The sequence below is a fragment of the Mobula birostris genome, chromosome 3, assembly GCF_030028105.1.
Source record: "Mobula birostris isolate sMobBir1 chromosome 3, sMobBir1.hap1, whole genome shotgun sequence".
NCBI classification, from domain to species: Eukaryota; Metazoa; Chordata; class Chondrichthyes; order Myliobatiformes; family Myliobatidae; genus Mobula; species Mobula birostris.
In genome coordinates, this window is record NC_092372.1 from 225,977,327 (window position 1) to 226,000,975 (window position 23,649).

Below are 23,649 nucleotides of genomic sequence, written 5' to 3' on the forward strand. Positions count from 1 at the left end.
CCCTGAGAAACACCAATAGTCACTGACAGCCAACCAGAAAAGGCCCCCTTTATTCCCATCTACTGCCTCCTGCCTGTTAGCCATTCCTCTATCCATACCAGTATCTTTTCTGTAACGCCATAGAATTTTTACCTTGTTAAAATGATCCAATAAATCTTCTCTGCACCCTCTCTAAACATAGGGAAATGGTAGCATGAAACAGGAAAGTGGTAGTATGAGTGATTGTCAGGTTTCAAGTCCATGTCTCTTTATTTCAGAGGACAACCACATCCGTCAGAACCAACTCAGTCATATCGCAGATTGGATCAGCGAATTCATGAGTGCAACAGAATGTGAGGATGAGAAAGTTGTGTTCGATGTTCTTTGTGGCGATTTCAATTTCGATAACTGCTCTCTGGGTGAGTGTCAGGCTCTGCAGACATCCTAAATGATTGTGACCCCTCTGCCCCTGGAGGTGACACCTTGATCTCACCTGTATTGTCATTTAGTTCAGCTTTGATACTCAAGCTTTCCTATACCCAGCCAGTTTTCATTTTGGAGCTCAGTGATGTGGTTGTGTGTAATACTGTAATTATATGGTAATTGTTTGCTATATTGAGCCACACAACCAAAGCAACAGGAAATGTTATCTCACCATGGCTTTCAAGAGAAATTAGCTAGAGTTATCAATCCAAGGTAAAGGTGTATAAAGTTGCCAAAATGAGAGGTAAGCCTGCGAATTTGGAAAATTTCAGAATTCAGCGAAGAAGCACAGAGATGCTCATAACATAAGGGAAGTAATTTAACAAGATTGTAATGAGGAACATAAACTCATTGAAAGTATCAACACTAAACAGTGTGGATGCTTTCATTTAGAGACCGAGGTATGAGAAATTACAAGGGTACCGTGGTAATGTAGAGGTTAGCGTGACACTATTACAGCTTGGGGTGGGTGTTCCAGAGTTTGCGGTTCTCTTCCAACAGTGTCTGTAAGCAGTTTGTATGTTCTCCCTGTGAATGGCATAGGTTTCCTCTGAGTGCTCCAGTAGCCTTCCACAGTCCAAGAACATACCAGTTAAGTTGGCTAATTGGCTATTATAAATTGTCCCATGATTAAGCTAGGATTAAATGGCTTGGTAATGAGACCTGTTGGGCCGGAAGGGCCTGTTCTGCTCTAAATCAAAATTAAGTAAAATTATGTTGGAAGTTAAGGTAATGTGTCCTTATCCCCCAAGGATTTTCTGTGTTCTCCCTGTGACCATGTGAGTTTCATTAGTGTGCTCTGATTTCCTTCCACATTCCAAAAATGTACAGGTTAGCAGGTTAATTGGTCAAGTGGGTGTAAGTGGGCAGCCCGGGCTCATTGGGCTAGAAGGGCCTGTTAACTCTGCTGTATCTCTGAAAATTAGAGGAATAGGAGACACAGAAACCATGCTGGAAATAGTGGTGATTAACAGGCGAAGGAGCAGCTGCAAGAAATTAGCATTAGTAAAATCCCAGCATCGGAGAAATTAGTGAGATTGGTGATTATTGTTGCACTATTACAGATTGCCAGGCATGATGTTGTGGCCATCACTGAATCACGGCTGAAGGATGGTTGTAGTTGGGAGCTGAATGTCCAAGGTTACACGTTGTATCGGAGGGATAGGAAGGTAGGCAGAGGGGGTGGCGTGGCTCTACTGGTAAAGAATGGCATCAAATCAGTAGAAAGATGTGACATAGGATCAGAAGACGTTGAATCCTTGTGGGTTGAGCTAAGAAACTGCTACGGTAAAATGACCCTCATGGCAGTTATGTACAGGCCTCCCAAAAGCAGCTGGGATGTGAACCACAGATTACAACAGGAAATGGAAAAGGTGTGTCAAAAGGGCAATGTTATGATAATCATGGGAGATTTTAACATGCAGGTCAATTGGGAAAATCAGGTTGGTAATGGATCTCAGGGGAGTAAATTTGTTGAATGCCGAAGAGATGGCTTTTTAGAGCAGTTTGTTGTTGAGCCCACCAGGGGATCAGTTATACTGGATTGGATGTTATGTAATGAACCAGAGGCAATTAGGGAGCTTAAGGTAAAAGAACCCTTAGGAACCAGTGATCACAATATGACTGAGTTCAACTTGAAATCTGATAGGGAGAAAGTAAAGTCTGATGTAGCAGTATTTCAGTGGAGTAGGGAAATTACAGTGATATGAGAGAGGAGTTGGCCAAAATAAATTGGAAGGAGCTGCTGGCAGGGATGTCAGCAGAGCAGCAATGGAGTGAGTTTCTGGGAAAAATGAGGAAGGCGCAGGATAGATGTATTCCAAAAATGAAGAAATACTCAAATGGTCAAATAGTACAACCATGGCAGACAAGGGAAGTCAAAGCTATTGTAAAAACCAAAAGAAAGGGCATACAACAAAGCAAAAATTAGTGGAAAGATAGAGGATTGGGAAGTTTTTAAAAACCTACAGAGCAACTAAAAGATTCATCTGAAGGAAAAAGATGAAATATGAAAGCAAGCTAGCAAGTAGTATTAAAGTGGATAGTAAATGCTTTTTCAAGTATGTAAGGAAAAAGAGATGAGAGTAGGTATAGGACAGCTAGAAAATGAGGCAGGAGAAATAATAACAGGGGACAAGGAGATGGCAGATGAACTATATTTATTTGCATCAGTCTTCACTGTGTAAGACACTGTCGGCATGCCAGAGGTCAGAAGAGAAGTGGGTACCGTTACTATTACAAGGGAGAAGGTGCTCAAAAAGCTGAAAGAGTTAAAAGTGTATAAGTCACCTGGACCAGATGAACTGCACCCTAGGGTTCTGAAAGGTGTAGTGTTAGAGATTGTGGCCGCATTAGCAATGATTTTTCAAAAATCATTGGACTCTGGCATGGTGCCGGAGGACTGGAAAATTGCAAATGTTACTCCACTCTTTAAGAAAGGAGGAAGGTAGCAGAAAGGAAATTATAGGCCAGTTAACCTGACTTCCGTGGTTGGGAAGACATTAGAGTCAATTGTTAAGGATGAAGTGGTGGAGTACTTGGTGACACAGGACAAAGGTCAGCATGGTTTCCTTAAGGGAAAATCCTGCCTAATGTACCTGTTGGAATTCTTTGAGGAGATTACAGATCAAGGGGATGCAGTGGATTTTGTATATTTGGACTTTCAGAAGGCCTTTGACAAGGTGCCAAACATGAGGCTGCTTACCAAGTTAAGAGCCCGTAGTATTACAGGAAAGTTGCTAAGATGGTTAGAGCACTGGCTGATTGGAAGAAGGCAGTGAGTGGGAATAGAAGGATCCTTGTCTGGTTGGCTGCCAGTGAATAGTGGTGTCCTGCAGGGGTCAGTGTTGGGACCGTTTCTTTTTATGCTGTATATAAAAGATTTAGATGATGAAATAGATGGCTTTGTTCCCAAGTTTGCAGATGAAACGAAGATTGGTGGAGGGGCAGGTAGTGTTGAGGAAACAAGTAGGATGCAAAAGGACTTAGACAGATTAGGAGAATGGGCAAGAAAGTGGCAAATGAATTATGTTGGAAAATACATGGTCTTGTACTTTGGTAGTAGAAATAAATGTGCAAACTATTTTCTAAATGGGGAGAAAATCCAAAAACCTGGGATGCAAAGGGACCTGGGAGACCTTATGCAGAACACCCTAAAGGTTAACTTGCAGATGGAGTCAGTGGTGAGGGAGGCAAATGCAGTGTTCGCATTCATTTCAAGATGTCCAGAATACAAGAGCAAGGCTGTGGTAAGGCACTGGTGAGGCCTCACCTTGAGTATTGTGAACAGTTTTGGACTCCTCATATAACCATATAACAATTACAGCACAGAAACAGACCATCTCGGCCCTTCTAGTCCGTGCCGAAATCTTACTCTCACCTAGTCCCACCGACCCGCACTCAGCCCATAACCCTCCTTTCCTTTCCTGCCGATATAGCTATCCAATTTAACTTTAAACGACAACATCGAACCTGCATCAATCACTTCTGCTGGAAGCTTGTTCCACACAGCTACCGCTCTCTGAGTAAAGAAGTTCCCCCTCATGTTACCCCTAAACTTTTGCCCTTTAACTCTCAACTCATGTCATCCTGTTTGAATCTCCCCTATTCTCAATGGAAAAAGCCTATCCACGTCAACTCTATCAATCCCCCTCATAATTTTAAACACCTCTATCAAGTCCCCCCTCAACCTTCTACATTCCAAACAATAAGACCCAACTTGTTCAAACTTTCTGTGTAACTTAGGTGATGAAACCCAGGTAACATTCTCATAAATCTTCTCTGTACTCTCTCTATTTTGTTGACATCTTTCCTATAATTCGGTGACCAAAACTGTACACAATACTCCAAATTTGGCCTCACCAATGCCTTGTACAATTTCAACATTACATCCCATCTTCTTAGAAAAGATGTGCTGCCACTGGATGGGGTCCAGAGAGGTTCACAAGGATGATTCCAGGAATAAAAAGGTTATCATACGAGGATCGTTTGATGGCTGTGGGTCTGTACTCGCTGGAATTCAGAAGGGGATGAGGAGGATCTCATTGAAACCTTTCAAATGTTGAAAGGCTTAGACAGAGTAGATATAGAAAGGATGTTTCCCATGGTGGGAGAGTCTAGGACAAGAGGGCACAACCTCAGGATAGAAGTGCACCCTTTCAAAACAGGGCTGCAGAGAAATTTCTTTAGCCAGTGGGTGGTGAATTTGTGGAATTTGTTGCCATGTGCAGCTGTGGAGGCCAGGTCATTGGGTGTATTTAAGGCAGAGATTGATAGGTTCTTGATTGGACATGGCATCAAAGATTACGGGGAGAAGGCCGGGAAATGGGGTTGAGGAGCAGAAAAAAAAAAAGAATCAGCCATGATTGAGTGGCAGAGCAGACTTGATGGGCCAAGTGGCCTAATTCTGCTCCTATGTCTTGTGGTCTTATGATTAAATTTTTAGGGCCTAATGATCTACATCCTTATAAAAGAGATGACCACAAAAATAGTGGATACACTTGCTGTCATCTTCCAGTATTCCATAGGTTCTGCAACAGTTGCCTCTGATTCGGAGCCAGAAACATCTCACAGTGCCAACCACAAACTGGGATATGTTGGACTTGTGGTCTGGGTTATTCTGTGCATTACCCAGTTTCCACATCACTGCATTTACCACAGTTTAAATGAGTTCTGATGAAGGAATCCGCCTAAAAACATCAACTAATCATTTCCCTCCAATGATGCTGCCTGGCCTGCTGAGGTCCTGCAGAATTTTGTGACAGTTGAACAAGATCTTCATGGACAGTAGTGATCTGCAGGGCATCCTAATGAGCTTTAGAACAGCATGTCTCCCTGCTATTCCCACATATAGGAGTGTTATCTCCATATAGTTTAATATTGCAGTAGCATGTCCTTCAGTTTTCACATCACAGATGTTCCTATTTAATGATAAGGTAAGATTAGCTTTATTTCAAAGTTCAAAAGTTCCAAGTAAATTTATTAAAGTACAGTTGTCACCCTATACTATCCCAAGATTCATTTTCTTGCAGCATTCACAGTAAGTACAAAGAAACATCAATGAAAAAACACATACAGGTAGGACAATCAGGCAGTGTACAAAAGGCAACAAACTGTGCAAATACCAAAGAAAGAAATAATAAATAAGCAATAAATATTGAGAACATGAGATGAAGAGTCCTTGAACGTAAGTCTATAGGTTGTGGGAACAGTTCGGTGTTGGGGTGAGTGAAGTTATCCTCTCTGGTTTGAGAGCCTGATGGTTGAAGGGTAATAACTGTCACGTGTACATGGAAACATACAGTGAAATGCGTCATTTCCGGAAAATGAAAAAGTCAGCGAGGACTGTGCTGGGAAACCAACAAGTGTCACTACATTTTCAGCACCAACACGGCATGCCCACAATTCATTAACCCTAACCAGTACATCTTTGAAATGTGGGAGGTAACTGGAGCATCCAGAGGAAATCCACGCAGTCACGGGGAGAATGTACAAGCTCCTTGCCGACAGCAGTGGGAATTGAATCCCGATCTTATAGTTGGCACTATGTAAGCATTATGTTATGCTAGAATGGAAATGGTCTAGTTGCTGAATAACTAAGCACTTATTTTTTTTGTTTTAGAGGATCATTTGGAGCAGCAGCATCAGATCCTCAAAATGTATAAAGATCCTTGCTGCATTGCACCGGGTAAAGAGAAGCCTGGGGTCATAGGTTTGTACTCTTTATTCTCTGAAATAAATTGTCTTTGAGTCCTCACCCACCTCATCCTGTTTTATTGCTATATGCTGTAGGTTTTCTTGGAATTTGCTGATAACAGAGCCAAAAACTGCTTTCATCCTGGTGTATCTCAGAATCAGTTCATTATCTCTGACATATGTCGTGAAACTTATTGCTTTGCAGCAGCAGTACAATGCAATACATAACATACTATAAATTACAATGAGAAATGTATGTAAAATTAGAGTAGTGAAAAAAAGCAAAAATAGTGAGGTAATGTATAAGGGCTCATTGTCAGCTCTGAAATCTGATGGCCGAGGGGGAAGAAGCTGGTCCTGAAACATTGAGTGTGTGCCTTCAGGCTCCTGTACCTCCTCCCTGATGGTAGCAATGAGAAGAGGGGATGTCCTGGGTGGGGTGAAGGTCTTTCACAATGTATGCTGCCACTTTGAGGCAATGCCTTTTGAAGATGTCCTTCGTGGGTAAAATTGTGCCTCTGATGGAGCTGACTGAATCTACATCCCTTTGTAGCCTCTTTTGATCCTGCACATTGGGACTTCCATACCAGATGGTGATGCAACCAGTTAGAATACTCTCCACTATACATCTGTAGAAATTTGTTGGAGTCTTAGCTGGCATACTAAATCTTCGCAAACTCTTAATGAAGTATACTGCCATACTTCAACGTCTGGCTGCACGTTCCAGATTCTAAGCAATTTACATAAAGCAAAGTAGCAATCACCTTCACTCTGTGCCCTCAGATATACCAGTGGAAACAATTTCTCTCTGTCCACTGTCTTATCTCCTTCAGGATCTTAAATATCTCTATATGGCCCTTCCCAACCTCCACTATTCCGAAGAAAATAGTCCCAGATTTTCTGCTGGAAGCATCTTGGTCCACGTCCTTCAAATCTTTCCTATAATTTAGAGCCCAGACTGTTGACAATTCTCCACCTGTGGTCAGGCCAGTTTGTTTTTATAATGATATCAATTGGCTTGTTCCATCTGTCTCCTAGGTACACTGTTGGAACAAAGAACAATGTATGAGGAGCCAGTAATCAGTCCAGAGAATTTGCAGCGGTGAGTATTGGCAAAAGTGGGAGGAAAGCCAGTCTATCGCTCCGGGGTGACCTATGGTACAATGTGTTCACCCTGTCAGAAGGCTATCGGTTCAGGGCCAGCCGTAAGCTGGTGCTGCTAATGTGGTAGGGAACGTGTTGTCCCTCGAGTGAAATGTCAGATCCAGTACCCATCTGTCCTTTCAAAGGGATGTTATTTATTTAGACATACACCAGAGAACAGGCTCTTCTAGTCCAACAAGCTGCACTGTCCAGAAACCCACCTTTTTAACCCTAGCCTAATCACAGGACGATTTACAATGACCAAATAACCAGTATGTCTTTGGACTGTGGGAGGAAACTGGAGCACCCGGAGGAAACCCACGCGCACATGGGAAGAACATACAAACTTTCGTACAAGGACACCGGGATTGAGCTTCAAACTCAGACATCCCAAGCTGTAATAGCATCATGCTAACCTCTACGCTACTATGGCACCACTTCAGAGACTAGTTAAGAACCAACCACATAGAGTGGGATCTTAAAGCTCAGCTTTATTTGTCACGTACATTGAAGCAGCATACAATGAAATTTGTCGTTTATTTCAATGACCAACACTGTCTGAGGATGTGCTGGGGGCAGCCCACAAGTGTTGCCCTGCTTCCAGAGCCAACATAGCATGCCCACAACTTAGAGATGCAGTGTGGTAATAGGCTGTTCTGGCCCAATGAACCTGCACCACCCAATTACACCCATGTGACCAATTAACCTACTAACCCCTATGTCTTTTGAATGTGGAGAGCACCGTCTGTAAGAACTTTGTACATTTTGTCTGTGAAACTGCAAGGGTTTCCTCTGGGTGGTCCGGTTTCTTTCCGCATTCCAGTGATGTACTGGTTAGTAGGTAAATGGTCATTGTAAATTGTCCTATAATTAGGCTTGGGGTTCAATAGGTGGGTTGCTGGGTGGTGTGGTTTATTGGGCCAGAAGGGCCTTTTCTTTGCTGTATCACTAAATAAATCATTGGCGAGGCTAGCGGGGAAGCCAGGTTGTCTCTGCTGTTACGCGGAGAAGGCCCTCGTGCTTTGAAATTGCTTGTTGCAACTGCCGGGGAAGAAGATGCCAGAGCTGAGATGCAGAGAGACATTGATAGGTTGCAGAAGTGGGCTGAGAAGTGGCAGTTGGAGTTCAACCCAGAGGAGTGTGAGGTGGTACACTTTGGAAGGACAAACTCCAAGGCAGAGTACGAAGTAAATGGCAGGATACTTGGTAGTGTGGAAGAGCAGAGGGATCTGGGGGTACATGTCCACAGATCCCTGAAAGTTTCCTCACAGGTAGATAGGGTAGTTAAGAAAGCTTATGGGGTGTTAGCTTTCATAAGTCGAGGGATAGAGTTTAAGAGTCACGAGGTAATGATGCAGCTCTATAAAACTCTGGTTAGGCCACACTTGGAGTACTGTGTCCAGTTCTGGTCACCTCACTATAGGAAGGATGTGGAAGCATTGGAAAGGGTTCAGAGGAGATTTACCAGGCTGCTGCCTGGTTTAGGGAGTATGGATTATGATCAGAGATTAAGGGAGCTAGGGCTTTACTCTTTGGAGAGAAGGAGGATGAGACGAGACATGATAGAGGTGTACAAGATAATAAGAGGAATAGATAGAGTGGATAGCCAGTGCTTCTTCCCCAGGGCACCACTGCTCAATACAAGAGGACATGGCTTTAAGGTAAGGGGTGGGAAGTTCAAGGGGGATATCAGAGGAAGGTTTTTTACTCAGAGAGTGGTTGGTGCGTGGAATGCACTGCCTGAGCCAGTGGTGGAGGCAGATACACTAGTGAAATTTAAGGGACTACTAGACAGGTATATGGAGGGGGGGTTTTATGGGAGGCAGGGTTTGAAGTTTGGCACAACAATGTGGGCTGAAGGGCCTGTACTGTGCTGTACTATTCTATATTCTATGTCTTCATCCTGAAAGTTGGTTGGGTGCCATTGGATTCCCTACTTGGTTGGAGCCTGGCGCCGCCCTTCAGTGCTGCCCTCCAGTGTTCACTCGGTGGGACAGCAGCTGGGTTGCGATAGTCTGTCGTGCACTTGCACAAGATGAGAACTACTGCAGGCTGTTTTTGCAAAGGCGTGGCTCCAGGCCAACATCCATGTACCATCGATCTGCAGGCCATGATGCTCAGGGGCTTGGGCTATACTATACATATATTTTTTTTTAATATATTATAAACTCTTATGTTTTTCCACTACTATAACTACGTGCTGTGTGACTTGGTGCTGTGTTTTGCACCCTAGCCCCAGAAGAAGGCTGTATTCATGTTAATAGTTCAATGACCAATAACCATACATATGAATACAGACCAGGCAGCCCGGCAGCATAGTGGCTAGCACAATATTTTACAGAGCAGGTGACTCAGGTTCATTTCCTGCTGCTGCCCATAAGGAGTTTGCATCTTCTCCCATGACTGTGTGAGCTTCCTCCAGATGCTCCGGTTTCCACCCACAGTCCAAAGATGTAGCGGGTTGATAGGTTAATTGTTCATTGCAAATTGTCCCGTGGTTGGGCTCTGATTCAATTGGGTGATCACTGGGCAGTGTGGCTTGAAGGAACTGAAGGGCCTATTCTGCGGTATATGTCAATAAATAAAATAAACTTGAAAATAAAATTTAACATGATTGCACTGTAGCAAGTGCAGAGGTGATACATTAGGGTGTTGCTTGGCATGAAATGTTTTGGTTTTGAGGAGAGACTGGGCAAGCTGGGTTTGGTTTCCTTGGAACAGAGAGAGCCTGGGGCAGTTCTGACAGAGGTATCGGGCACAGACTGTGGATGGTGAGAAGCTTCTTCCCACCACCGAGACATCTTAAACCAATGGGTGTAGGGGGGTCGGAGGAATTCTTTTTCTGTTTAGGGTGGTTGCAATCTGGAATGCACTGCCTGAGAAGGTGAATCAGGCAGAGACTTTTAAGATCATTTATAATCAGAATCAGGTTTAACATCACTGGGATACGTTGTGAAGTATTTTTTCAGGAGCAGTACATTACAATATACGATAAAACTATACATTACAGTAAGAAATATAAAAAATGAAGTACAAAAGAACAAAAAAGAAGAAAATATTGAGGTAGTGTATGTGGGCTCATTGTCCATTCAGAAACCTGATGGTGGTGCAGAAGAAGCTCTTCCGGAAATGTGTGTGTCTGCAGATTCCTGTATGTCCTCCCTGATGGCAGGCAACGTTAAACAGCACGGAAAAGAGGCCCATCAGCCCAACCCCATACCCACTGAACTAGTCCCATTTACCTGCACTTGGTCCATAAACTTTTCCTATCCACGTACCTATCTAAATGTCTTTTAAACATCACTATTGTAGGTGCCTCTGTCATTTCTTCGGGCAGCTCGTTCCAGATATGCACCACGTCTGTGAAAATATTGCCCCTCAGCTACTTTTTAAATCTTTCCCCTCTCACCCAAACTTTTTTATGCCATGGACCAATACCATTAAGCAAGGGATCCATGGAACCCTGGTTGGGAATCCCTGATCTAAATCTTTCCCATGTCACTTTAAACCTACGCACTCTAATTTTAGATTTACCTGAGAAAAAAAACTGACCATCCACTTTATCTGTGCCCTTTGTGGGTTTTTTTTTAATTGTATCTGATCGCCTTCAGTCTCTGTTGTTCTGGGGAAGATAACAGGTCCAGTCTTTCTACCCTCTTAACTCATGCCTTCTAGTCCTGGTAGCATTCTAAAATGCTTTTTGCACAGTTTTAATTTACTTAAGAAATATGTAGATGAACTCTTGTCCCCAAGGCGAAGCAGACTGCAACCAAATGCTGCAAGATATGATCAGTATAGATAGGAATTTGACCAGCTGGACATGGTGGACCTTTTTCTGTACAATAATAACTCGAAAACACCCAAATTTGTTCTTTTTCAGGGCCTTGGAAATCGATGAGTTGAGGAAACAATACCTGGCATTCCCTGTTAACTGTGCTATTGACAACTCCGAAAGTCCAGAGTCCTCAACTGTTGGAGGTGGACGCAGGATTGATTACTTGCTGTATCGGGAAGATACCGTTGCAAAGGAAGTGATGACCGTGAGTATGGGACCCATAGAGCAGCCCACCAAATCATATCACCATAACCTCGGCTCATGCTCAAAGACTTTAAAATTTCTCACCCTTGTGCGCCTATCTATTTGTCTTAACTGGTCTTGTATGCTGTCCAGTCACTGACCTCAATGATTGCAACAGCAGAACCATGCAAAGACACAAGTACTTTAAATTACAAATGTAACACTCGGCTCTATCAACTCACGTTCATCTAGGGGAAACTGCCGTCTGCCCACCAAACTGTGTCGCACGTTTGCGTAGATGCTGCATAATGCACCCCGGTACAAGCCCACAATGTAAAATATCAGACAGTACACAATGTACGATTTAATGATCATACTTTATAACTCCTTTTGGTGGTGTGGTTAGTAGAAACAAATAAAACGAAGGCACCACTCAGTAAATTTATCAGTTTTGTGCACAAAATAATTCGTTGGAGCTCACGGAACCAGGTCTCCTTTCCACCAATGGATCTCCTCCGAACTCCGTTGACCCTCGGCTGGAACCACCTGCGGTGGTCTACCAGAGCACTCCACACGCATCCGTCCTCTTCTCCTCGATAAAAGCCTCCGCGCACTAACTCCGGTTCCCACACATACAGATAGAATAACATGACTTCCATTGGTTAGTTCCCCCTTATCTGTAGTTATAACCCAAACATCACAGCTACAGAGAACCATTACCTCATCATTTAACATTACGGAGAAGCCCTTTTGTTATAACACTACAGAGAAGCCATTTTGTTAGCCTTAACAATACTGAGAACCCTGCACACAAATTATGCAAAATAAAAGGATTAACAAAGTTTTCGGAAATCTGACAGAGAGGAAGCTGTTAGAGTTGTATATAGAGTTCTACAGCACAGAAACAGGTCCTTTTGGCCATCTAGTCCATGCTGAAGTTATTCTGCTTAATCCCATAAATCTGGACCCATAGCCCTCCTTCCCACTCTCATGTTCTTCTCCAAGCCACTTTAACTGTTCAGTTGAACCTGCATCCACCACTTCTGCTGGTAGCTTGTTCCACTCTCGTACCACCCTCTGAGGGAAGAAGTTCCCCTCTTAAGTTTCACCTTTCACACTTAACCAATGACCTCTAGTTCTAGTCTCTTACAACCTTAGTGAAATAAGCCTGTTTGCATTTACCCTATCTATGCCCCTCATAATTTTACGCACCTCTATCAAATCTCCCCTCATTCTTCCGCACTCCAGGGAATGAAGTCCTCACCTATTCAACTTTTCCCTGTAACTCAGTCCCTCAATTCACAGCAACTTCCTGTTCCTGAATCTTTTAATGAGGGTCCTCAGACTTTTGTGCTACTTCCCTGTTGCTAGTAACAAGATGAAGACCCAGATGGTAAAAGTCTTTAGTACTGGATGCCACTTCAATGAATGGACAATGAACACTACCTCGCTATTTTGTCCTCTCTTTTTGCATGACTGACTTAATTTTTGTAGTATATTTTATATTATGTATAAATTTCATACACATGCCAGTGATATGAAACCTGATTCTGAACCCTATTACATTCTACACCTACATGAAGAACAGGAGGACAACTAGTGAGGGTAGGACTGATCAGGCATGGAAGAGGAAATGTGACTGAAGTCGAATGTGGGAGAGGAGATCCTTGATGAACACTTTGTTTCATGTATGCGGGATGCTAAAGAAAATGTTTAGCGTGTAGGCCTTCATCAGTCAAGGGATCAAGTATAATAGGAGGGATATTACATTGCAGTTAAATAAGTCATTGATGATACCATACCTGGAGTAAGGCCATGAGATGTAGCAGCAGAATTTGGCCATTCAGCCCATCGAGTCCACACTGCTATTCCAACATGGCTGATTTATTATCCCTCTCAACCCCATTCCTGAGCCTGTTCCCTGTAGCCTTTAACAGTTTGACTAATCAAGAACCATTCAACCTTCACTTTAAATATACCCAGATGACTTGGCCTCCACAGCTGTCTGTGGCAGCGATCTCCAAATCCACCACCCTCTGGCTAAAGACATTTTTCCTCATCTCTGTACTAAATGGACATTCTTCAGTTCTGCGGCTGTGCCCTCTGGTCCTACATTTCCCCATTGAAGGAAGCATCATCTCCACATCCACTCTGGCTAGACCTTTCAATATTCGATAAGATTCAATGAGATTTCCACCCCCACCCCCCCCATTCCTCTAAACAGCCCCAGAGCCATCAAATGCTCCTTGTATGTTAATCTTTTCATTCCTGGGATCATTCTCGTGAACCTCCTTTGGATCCTCTCCAGTGCCAGCACATTTTTTTTTAGATAATGAGCCCAAAACTGACATCAGTATTCCAAGCCCCACACACAAAATGCTGGAGGAATTTAGAGTGAAGGGTCTCTGCTGGGACTGTTTACTCTTTTCCAGCCTGGCCTGCTGAATTCCAGCATCTCCAGATTTTCTCCCGTTTCTCAATATTCTAAGTGCAACCTGACCAAAGCCTTGTAAAGCCTCAGCATTATATCCTTGTTTTTATATTCTAGTCCTCTTGAAATGAATGCTAACATTGCATTTGCCTTCCTTACCACCAACTCAACCTGTAGATTAACCTTTAGGGAATCCTGTATGGGGTGTCACAGGTCCCTTTGCACCTCTGATTTTGAATTTTCTCCCCGTTTAGAAAAGTCCATTCCTTTATTCCTTCTAACAAAGTGCATGAGCATACACTTCCTTGCACTATATTTCATCTGCCACTTCTTTAACCATTCTCCTAGTCAGTCCTTCTGCAGACACCTTGCTTCTTCAACACTACCAACCTCTCAGCCTATCATCTGCAAAATTCCAGCCACAAAGCTTTCAATTCCGTCATCCAAATCATTGACATATAACGTAAAAAGAAATGATCCCAACACTGACCCCTGTGGCACATTGTCACCAGCATTCAACCAGAAAAGGCCCCCTTTATTCCCACTCTTTGCTCTTGCTAATCAGCCACTGTTTCATCCATGTTAGAATCTTTCCAGTAATACCATGGGCTCTTGTTAAGCAGCCTCATGTGTGGCACCTTGTCAAAGACCTTCTGAAAATCCAAATACACAACATCCACTGATTCTCTTTTGTCTATCCTGACTATTATTTCCTCAAAGAATTTCAGGCAAGATTTCCCCTTTTAAAAACCATGCTGACTTTGCCTATTTTATAATGTCGACTAGTACACTGAAGCCTCATCCTTCTAATAGACTCCAACACCTTTCCAAGCACTGAAGTCAGAGTAACTGGCCTAATATTTCCTTACTGCTGCCTCCCACCCTCAAAAAATGGTGTGACATTTACAAAATTACAGTCCTTCAGAACCATTCCTAAATCTAATGATTTTTGAAAGATCATTACGAATGCCTCTACAATCTCTCCAGCTACCTCTTCCAGAACCCTGAGGTGCAGTCCATCTGGTCCAGGTGACTTATCTATTTTCAGACTTTTCAGCTTCCCAAGCACCTTCTTGGTAATAACAATGACAATCACTTCTGCCCCTGTTGCATTTTAGCATTCTGCTAGAATCTTCCACAGTAAAGACTGAAACAATACTTATGATTTTCCCCCATTACAACCACTCTAGCATAATTTTTCCAGCAGTGCAATATCCACTCTCGTCTCTTTTATTTTATATATATTTAAAACACTTTTTGTATCCTCTTTTATATTATTGACTAGCTTACCTTCATGTTTCAACTTTGCTCCCTTATGGTTTTTTAAGTTTTACTGTTAGTTTTTAAAAACTTCTCACTAATTTGTCAAAGGCCTTATGAAAATCCTAATAAACAACATTAACATCCAAGGTGCCAGGGTCTGGGATGTTTCTGATCGCGTTTACGATATCCTGAAGTGGGAAGGTGAACAGCCAGAGATCATGGTACATATTGGTACCAATGACATAGGTAGGAAAAGGCAGGAGATCCGAAAAACAGACTACAGGGAGTAAGGAAGGAAGTTGAGAAGCAGGACCTCAAAGGTAGTAATCTCGGAATTACTGCCTGTGCCACGTGACAGTGAGTATAGAAATAGAGTGAGGTGGAGGATAAATGCGTGGCTGAGGGATTGGAGCAGGGGACAGCGATTTAGATTTCTGGATCATTGGGACCCCTTTTGGGGCAGGAGTGACCTGTACAAAAAGGACGGGTTGCACTTGAGTCCCAGGGGGACCAATATCCTGGCAGGGAGGTTTGCTAAGGATGTTGGGGAGATAAACTAGAATTGCTGGGGGTTGGGAACCGAACTGAAGAGATGGAGGAAGGGGTGGTTGGGTCACAAATAGAGAAAGCTTGTAGACAGTGTGAGAGGGAGGATAGTTAGGTGATAGAGAGGGGATACTCTCAGACTGATGGTCTGAGATGTGTCTGTTTTAATGCAAGGAGTATCATGAACAAAGCGGATGAGTTCAGAGCATAGATCAGTACTTGGAGCTATGATGTTGTGGCCATTACAGAGACTTGGATGGCTCAGGGGTAGGAATGGTTACTTAGAGTGCCAAGCTTTAGATTTTTCAGAAGGGACAAAGGGAGGGAAAAGAGTTGGGGGTATGGCACTGCTGATCAGAGATGGTGTCACGGCTGCAGAAAAGGGGGAAGTCTCTGTGGGTGGAAGTTAGAAACAGGAAAGGGTCAATAACCCTACTGGGTATTTTTATAGACTGCCCAATAGGGAGACAGAAGCTGCAAAAATAGCAGGGTTGTCATGGTGAGAGATTTTAATTTCCTCAATATTGATTGGCATCTCCCAAGAACAATGGGGTTTAGATGAGGTGGAGTTTGTTACGTGTGTTCAGGAAGGTTTCCTGACACAATATGTAGGTAAGCCTACAAGAGGAGAGGCTGTACTTGATCTGGTGTTGGGAAATGAACGTGGTCAGGTGTCAGATCTCTCAGTGGGAGAGCATTTTGGAGATAGTGATCACAATTCTATCTTCCTTACCATAGCATTGGAGAGGGATAGGAACAGACAAGTTAGGAAAGCATTTAATTGGAGTAAGGGGAAATATGAAGCTATCAGACAGAAACTTGGAAGCATAAATTGGGAATAGATATTCTCAGGGAAACATACGGCAGAAATGTGAAGAATGTTTGGGGGATATTTGCGTGGCATTCTGCATAGGTACATTCCAGTGAGACAGGGAAAGAATGGCAGGGTACAAGAACCATGGTTTACAAATGCTGTTGAAAATCTAGTCAAGAGGAATAGAAACACTTACCAAAAGTTCAATAAAACTAGGTAATGATAGAGATCTAGAAGATTATAAGGCTAGCAGGAAGGAGCTTAAAAACGAAATTAGGAGAGCCAGAAAGGGCCATGAGAAGGCCTTGGTGAGCAGGATTAAGGAAAACTCCAAGGCATTCTACTAGTCTGTGAAGAGCAAAAGGATAAGACATGAGAGAATAGGACCAATCAAGAGTGACAATAGAAAAGTGTGTATGGAACTGGAGGAGGTAGCAGAGGTACTTAATGAATAAATAGCTTCAGTATTCACTACGGAGAAGGGCCTTGGCGATTGTAGGGTTGACTTGCAGCGGACTGAAAAGCTTGAGCATATAGACGTTAAGAAAGAGGATGTGCTGGAGGATGCAAAGATATCATAGACGAAACGAATATCTAATGAGGATGTCATGAACAGAGCAAGTACAAAAAGAGAAATAATGTATGAGATTATGAAAAGGCAATGTAACTTCATTGGACATGTGATTAGGAAAGAGGAGTTAGAATGCACGATAATTATGGGAAAGATTGAAGGGAAGAAAGCAAGAGGAAGACAAAGACAAACAATGACGGAGACAGCAGCCAGAGAACTGGAAATGAATACCAATGAATTGATCCACTTGACCTGAGACAACAGTATGTGGGCCATGGCAGTCAAAGCTCAAACTGGTCATGGCACCTGATAATGATGATGATGATGATGTGCTGGAGCTTTTAGAAAGCATCAAGTTGGATAAGTCACCTAGACCGGATGTGATATACCCCAGGCTACTGTGGGAGACGAGGGAGGAGATTGCTGCACCTCTGGAAATGATCTTTGCATCATCAATGGGGACGGGAGAGGTTCTGGAGGATTGGAGGGTTGCAGATGTTGTTCCCTTATTCAAGAAGGGGAGTAGAGATAGCCCAGGAAATGTTAGACCAGTGAGTCTTACTTCAGTGGTTGGTAAGTTGATGAAGAAGATCTTGAGAGGCAGGATTTATGAACATCTGGAGAGGCATAATATGCTTAGGAATAGTCAGCATGGCTTTGTGAAAGGCAGGTCGTGCTTTATCAGCCTGATTGAAGTTTTTTGAGGATGTGACTAAACACATTGATGAAGATAGAGCAGTAGATGTAGTGTATATGGATTTCAGGCAGGCATTTGACAAGGTACCCCATGCAAGGCTTATTGAGAAAGTAAGGAGGCATGGGATCCAAGGGGACCTTGCTTTGTGGATCAAGAATTGGCTTGCCAACAGAAGGCAAAGAGTGGTTATAGATGGGTGCATGGAGGTCAATGACCAGTGGTGTGTGTGCCTCAGGGATCTGTTCTGGGACCCCTATTCTTTGTGATTTTTTTATAAATGACCTGGATGAGGAAGTGGAGAGATGGGTTAGTAAATTTGCTGATAACACAAAGGTTGGGGGTGTTGTGGATAGTGTGGAGGGCTGTCAGAGGTTACAGCAGGATATTGATCGGATGCAAAACTGGACTGAGAGGTGGCAGATGGAGTTCAACCCAGATAAGTGTGAGGTGGTTCATTTTGGTAGGTCAGATATGATGGCAGAATATAGTATTAATGGTAAGACTCTTGACAGTGTGGAGGATCAGAGGGATCTTGGGGTATGAGGGTATGAGTCCATAGGACATTCAAAGCTGCTGCGCAGGTTGACTCTGTGGTTAAGAAGCCATATGGCGTATTGGTGTTCATCGACTGTGGGATTGAGTTCAAGAGACGGGAAGTAATATTACAGCTATATAGGACCCTGGTCAGACCTCACTTGGAGTACTGTGCTAGTTCTGGTCATCTCACTATAGGAAGGATGTGGAAACCATAGAAAGGGTGCAGAGGATGTTGGCTGGATTGGGGCGCATGCCTTCTGAGGATAGGTTGAGTGAACTTGGCCTTTTCTCCTTGGAGTGACAAGAGGATGAGAGGTGACCTGTTGGAGGTGTATAAGATGATGAGAGGCATTGATTGTGTGGGTAGTCAGAGGCTTTTTCCCCAGGACTGAAATGGCTAACATGAGAGGGCACAGTTTCAAGGTGCTTGGAAGTAGGTACGGAGGGGATATCAGGGTAAGTTTTTTACACAGAGAGCAGTGAGTGCGTGGAATGGGCTGCTGTCAACGGTGGTGAAGGCAGATACGATAGGGCCTTTTAAGAGACTCCTGGATAGGTACATGGAGCTTGGAAAATTAGAGGGCTATGGGTAACCCTAGGTAATTTCTAAAGTAAGTACATGTTCAGCACAGCATTATGGGCAGAAGGGCCTGTATAGATTTTCTATGTGTGGCCCCCTCCCCCCCCCCCCCCCCCGGTAAGCCTCAGGCTCGCTCAACTCACTGCCTCACTGCCGTCTCTGGGAAGCAGCCTTTGGCCCCGCCAAACTGGGTAATCAAGTTTGTGTGGATGCTGTGTGATTGTACCCCACCCTGCCAAATAACAGACAATACACCAAATACGATTAAATGATTGCAATTTATAGATATTACTGGAATTATATAATTAATAGAGATAAAATATAAAAGGAAAGTAAAAGGCACCAAACTTATCAAAGTTCAACCTCTTCGTGCACAAACAGTTGGAGCTCTAGTAACAGTCCTCTTCTCAACATTTGATCCCCTCTGACCACCTCGACCCGCCGCCTGGGACCAACCATGGTGGTCGACCAGTCGCTCCACACGAGTCTGTCTTCGTCTCCTCTCCTCGCTGAAGACCCTGGACCTCGGACTCCAGCTTGGGGTCCGCCCCGTCGGCCAGCTCACAGCATATCTATCTCTCTCGCTCCCTCCTCACCTTCTCCCCAAAAACCCGCGCATCACAATAGCTTACAGACACACAAGAAAGAATAACATCTATCCCAATTGGTTCGTTATCTCTCTCATCAATAATATAACCCAAACAAGCTGCTAGCAAGGGAACTTTCTCAGCAGTTAACATAACAAAGAAGCTATTTTAATTAGCCTACGCAGTAACATAAAAGAAACTCCTTATATATGTTTCTATTTTTACAATATGATGTGCCCTCTCTTTTGCTTCACTGCTGTCTTTGACTTCCCTTGTTAATCACAGGTCAAACACAGGCGGGGAGGATGCTGTGTAAAGGCCATTCTCCATTCTGTATTACTGTGACTCTATGACAGCTACAGAGAAAGTGCAGTGCTGGTAGTCTATAAGGTACAAGATCATAACGAGGTAGACTGTGAGGTCAAGGGACCATCTTAATATATTGGGGACCATTCAATGACTATTGTCTGAATTATCCTAAGTAATGAAATCCGTTCCTTTATTATTGAGGCACTGATTCTGACTTATTTATGCTGATCTGTAATTGAGTTAATTTATTTGTTTTGACAGGAAGTGGAGGAATTTACTTTTATTACCCAGCTGGCTGGGTTGACAGACCACCTTCCAATCGGAATGAGACTCTTCATTTCCATGACAGCAGAGGATGGCAACGAGAATTGCGATGAACTTTGACACTCCTAAACTACCCCACCGCCCAATAAGTGCCAAAAGCTTCGAGAGAGATACAAAACTATCTTTTAAAAATGGTATTTTTAAATATGTAAATCATGACACTTTGATTCTGACCGTACTGGAGATGTATGTTTACATGATATTAAGATAGTGATGCTGGAGTATGAGCGCTTTGAACATTTGGACCAGTGACCTGAAAATTGGGTCCATCATTAACTCCCCCATTAACTCCCCTCCTCTCTCCCAAATCGAGCAAATCGAGAACTTAACTCGAAATCCAGAACTGTCTTTTGCTTTTCCAACAGTTCCATGCAGTGGTTACAAATCTATTGCCAAACAAGTCAGTTCTGTGCTGCCGTCTGTCCAGTTCCTTCAGTGTGAGATTTCTGTCGGATCCATTTTACGTTTGCAAGCAAAAGAACTCGACATTCGGACCCACATTTGAACTGCCTCCAAGGAATCTTGCCGATTTGGGGATACATTTCGGGTTCCATTATATTGGACTTATCGGTCATCACACCCCTCACCAATGTTTTTATAATGAATAAATGAAGGTTGAGGAAATTTGTAGAAATGTATTCCAATTGGTCTGACACACTCTCAGCACTGAGATAGATTATGGTTTTTTTCTATATACACGTTCAATACATTCCCTTCCTCTGGTGCACCTCCTTTTCCTTTTCTCCAGTGGTCCACTCTTCTCTCCTGTTCAATTCCTTACTTCATCCCTATCCCCACACACTCACCTGGACTTTCCTATTACTTGCCAGCTTGTACTCATTCCCCACTTCCTTTCCAGTCTCAATGGATGGTCTCAGGCTGTTGTATTCCCCTCTGTAGATGCTCTCTGACCTGCTGAGTTCCTCCAGCATTGTGCTTTGTGTTGCTCTGGATAAAAATGTAGATGGGTGGATGAGTTATTTTACAGACAACACAAAGATTGGAGCGGTGGATAGTGTATGTTGTCGAAAGGATACAGTAGAAGATAGATCTGTTACAGTGGAGAAATGGCAAGTGGAACTTAATCTGGGCAAATGTGGAAGATCAAATGTAAGGGGAAAGTGTATAGTTAGCACCAGCATTGATATACACAGGGACCTTTGGTCAAACGCAAGACTCCCTGAAAGTGATCATGCAAGTAGATAGGATGGTAAAGGGATATTGCATGCTTGCCTTCACTAGTTGGAACACTGAGTATAAGAGGAAATCATGGTGCAGGTGTACAAGCTCATCACTTTAAAACAGATGAGGAGGAATTTCTTTTGCCACTGCCACAGAAGTGAAGATTGATAGGTTCTTGATTAGTTAGGGCGTCAAAGGTTACAGGGAGAAGACAGGAGAATGGGGTTGAGAGGGATAATAAATCAGCCATCATGGAATGGCAGAGCTGAGTCAATGGAATGGCCTAATTCTGCTCCTATGTCTTCTGGTGTAAAAGTTTGCTTAGTATTGTGCAATTCTGGTTGCCTCATTACAGGATGGAACCATCCTGTAATGATGGAATGAGAGCTTTAGAAAGAAAGGGCGTGGAAGTAGTTTACTAGGATGCTGTGTGAATTGGAGAGTATGAGAGGTTTGACAAACGTGTTGTTTCCTCTGGAATGTCAGAGGCTAAGGAGTGACTTGATGCAAGTTTATAAAATTAAGAAACATGGAGTAGGTAGTCAGAATCTTTTACTCATGGAAGGAATGTTAAGTACTAGAGGAAATGTGTTTGAGTTGAAATGGGGGAGAAACTTAAAAACTTGCCCCACACATCTTAAAACACAAAAATTGGTGGGTACCAGGGTTGTGGTGTTGAGACTGCTAACACAAATATACAGGAAATGGAGGGATATGATTTGTGCACAAGTGGAAGAGATTTAGTTTAATTTGGCTTTGTGGTCTGTTCCTCTGCTGTGCTGTTCTATGGTTTCTGTTCTAAAGTGTGCCGCCCAGTGGTGAGAGACACCATTTCTGTTTGTTGCTTTGATGTGCTTTAATTTCATATTCACTAATCGAATCAAAATAGAAACACTGGAAACTTCCTGGGTGGGCAGCTATGGTGGTAACCTTTAGCATAATAGAACATAACAGCACTGTACAGGCCCTTCAGCCCACAGTCTTGTGCTGACCCTTTAATCTACTCAGATCAATTGTCATGTTCCTAAGTTTTCTGATCAGACAAATTGACATGTCATTATAAGTGGAGAGGAGAATGCAAGACATCATGGGGATATGGAACTAATTGAACTGGTCTATCACAGCAAAACCAACCATCCAGGAGGTACAGGAGCCTTACCTCCCTCACCACCAGGCTCAGAAACACTTATTACCCTACACCAGTGCGGATAACTTAACTCATCACAACTCTGAATTGATTCCACAACCGACACTTATTTTCAAGGATTTTTTAACAATTCATGTTGTGTATTTATTTGCAGTTTGTCTTTTGCACATGGGTTGTCTGTTTAGTACCTATAAAAAATAATTAGGGTAATTAATTTAGATCACTTTGTAGTGCTGTTTTCTCTTTGACACGAAAGAGCATTCCTCTGTTGATCAGTGTTAAAAAAGCCAAATTAAATCCACTCAATGTTGTAAAACAATAAAACATGAAAACTTTGGGGGGGGGGGGATGCAAATACTTTTTATAGGCACTGTATGTGAGATGTGCAGATGACACTGTTAATTGCAAGTATGGAGGAAGAACTACAAAACTTATTTGATATAATTGTTGAAGGAAGTGCAAAAATGGGTCTATTAATTGCAAAAAGACAGAATGTATAGTGATATCCAAAAAGGAGAATCCTATCTGCAGGCTGAGAATAAACAGGGAAGACATAAAACAAGTACAGAACTTTTGCTACTTAGGAAGCTGGGTGACATCAGATGGCAGGTGCGACTTGGACATCGAAAGAAGAATAGGGATGGCAAAAGACACCTTTATAAGAATGAAGAGTATACTGACCAATACTAAATTAGTCATGACAAACCCGCCTCAGCGTACTGCAATGTTACATTTATCCAGTTACGTTATATGGCTCAGAATATTAGACAATATCTAGTAACATGTGGAAACAAATTGTAGCAGCAGAGATGTGGTTTTTGAGGAGGATGCAAAGAATATCATGGACAAAATGAATATCTGAGGATGTCATGAACAGAGCAAACTCAAAAAGAGAAATAATGTATGAGATCATGAAAAGGCAACGTAACTTCATTGGACATGTGATTAGGAAAGAGGAGTTAGAATGCACAATAATTATGGGAAAAATTGAAGGGAAGAAAGCAAGAGGAAGACAAAGACAAATGATGATGGAGACAGCAGCCAGAGAACTGGAAATGAATCCCAATGAATTGATCCACTTGACCCAAAACAGGAGTGTGTGGACCATGGCAGTTAAAACTCAAACTGGGCATGGCACCTGATGATGGTGATGTATTTTTTTGTAAATTCTATTGTTTATTTTCCCATAAATGCTTACAAGAAAATGAATCTCAAGGTATTAAGTGCTAACATATATATTGATGATAATATACTTTGAGAATATGGCAGGTGCGATAAAATACTTACTTTGGTGCACAAAACTAAAAAGCAGTGTATTTATTAAACAGGCTGGAATATCCATGG

General features: G+C 42.8%; 1 protein-coding gene across 2 annotated transcripts in view; it reads left to right on the forward strand.

Moving 5' to 3' along the window:
- The window catches only part of smpd5 (sphingomyelin phosphodiesterase 5), a 51,417-nt gene that overhangs the window by 18,188 nt on the left and 9,580 nt on the right, over positions 1-23,649 (forward strand). Inside the window, exons 4-8 of one of the 2 annotated variants that reach the window (XR_011885524.1) lie at positions 258-398; positions 6,083-6,172; positions 7,195-7,258; positions 11,180-11,339; positions 19,914-23,452. Coding sequence is in view for 1 of the 2 variants with exons in the window: in XM_072254250.1 (XP_072110351.1) it covers positions 258-398; positions 6,083-6,172; positions 7,195-7,258; positions 11,180-11,339; positions 19,914-20,036 (578 nt within the window). In the remaining variant the exon portion in view is untranslated. Of the gene's footprint in view, positions 1-257; positions 399-6,082; positions 6,173-7,194; positions 7,259-11,179; positions 11,340-19,913 lie in introns of both variants that reach the window. The other variant, XM_072254250.1, reaches the window with a different exon arrangement.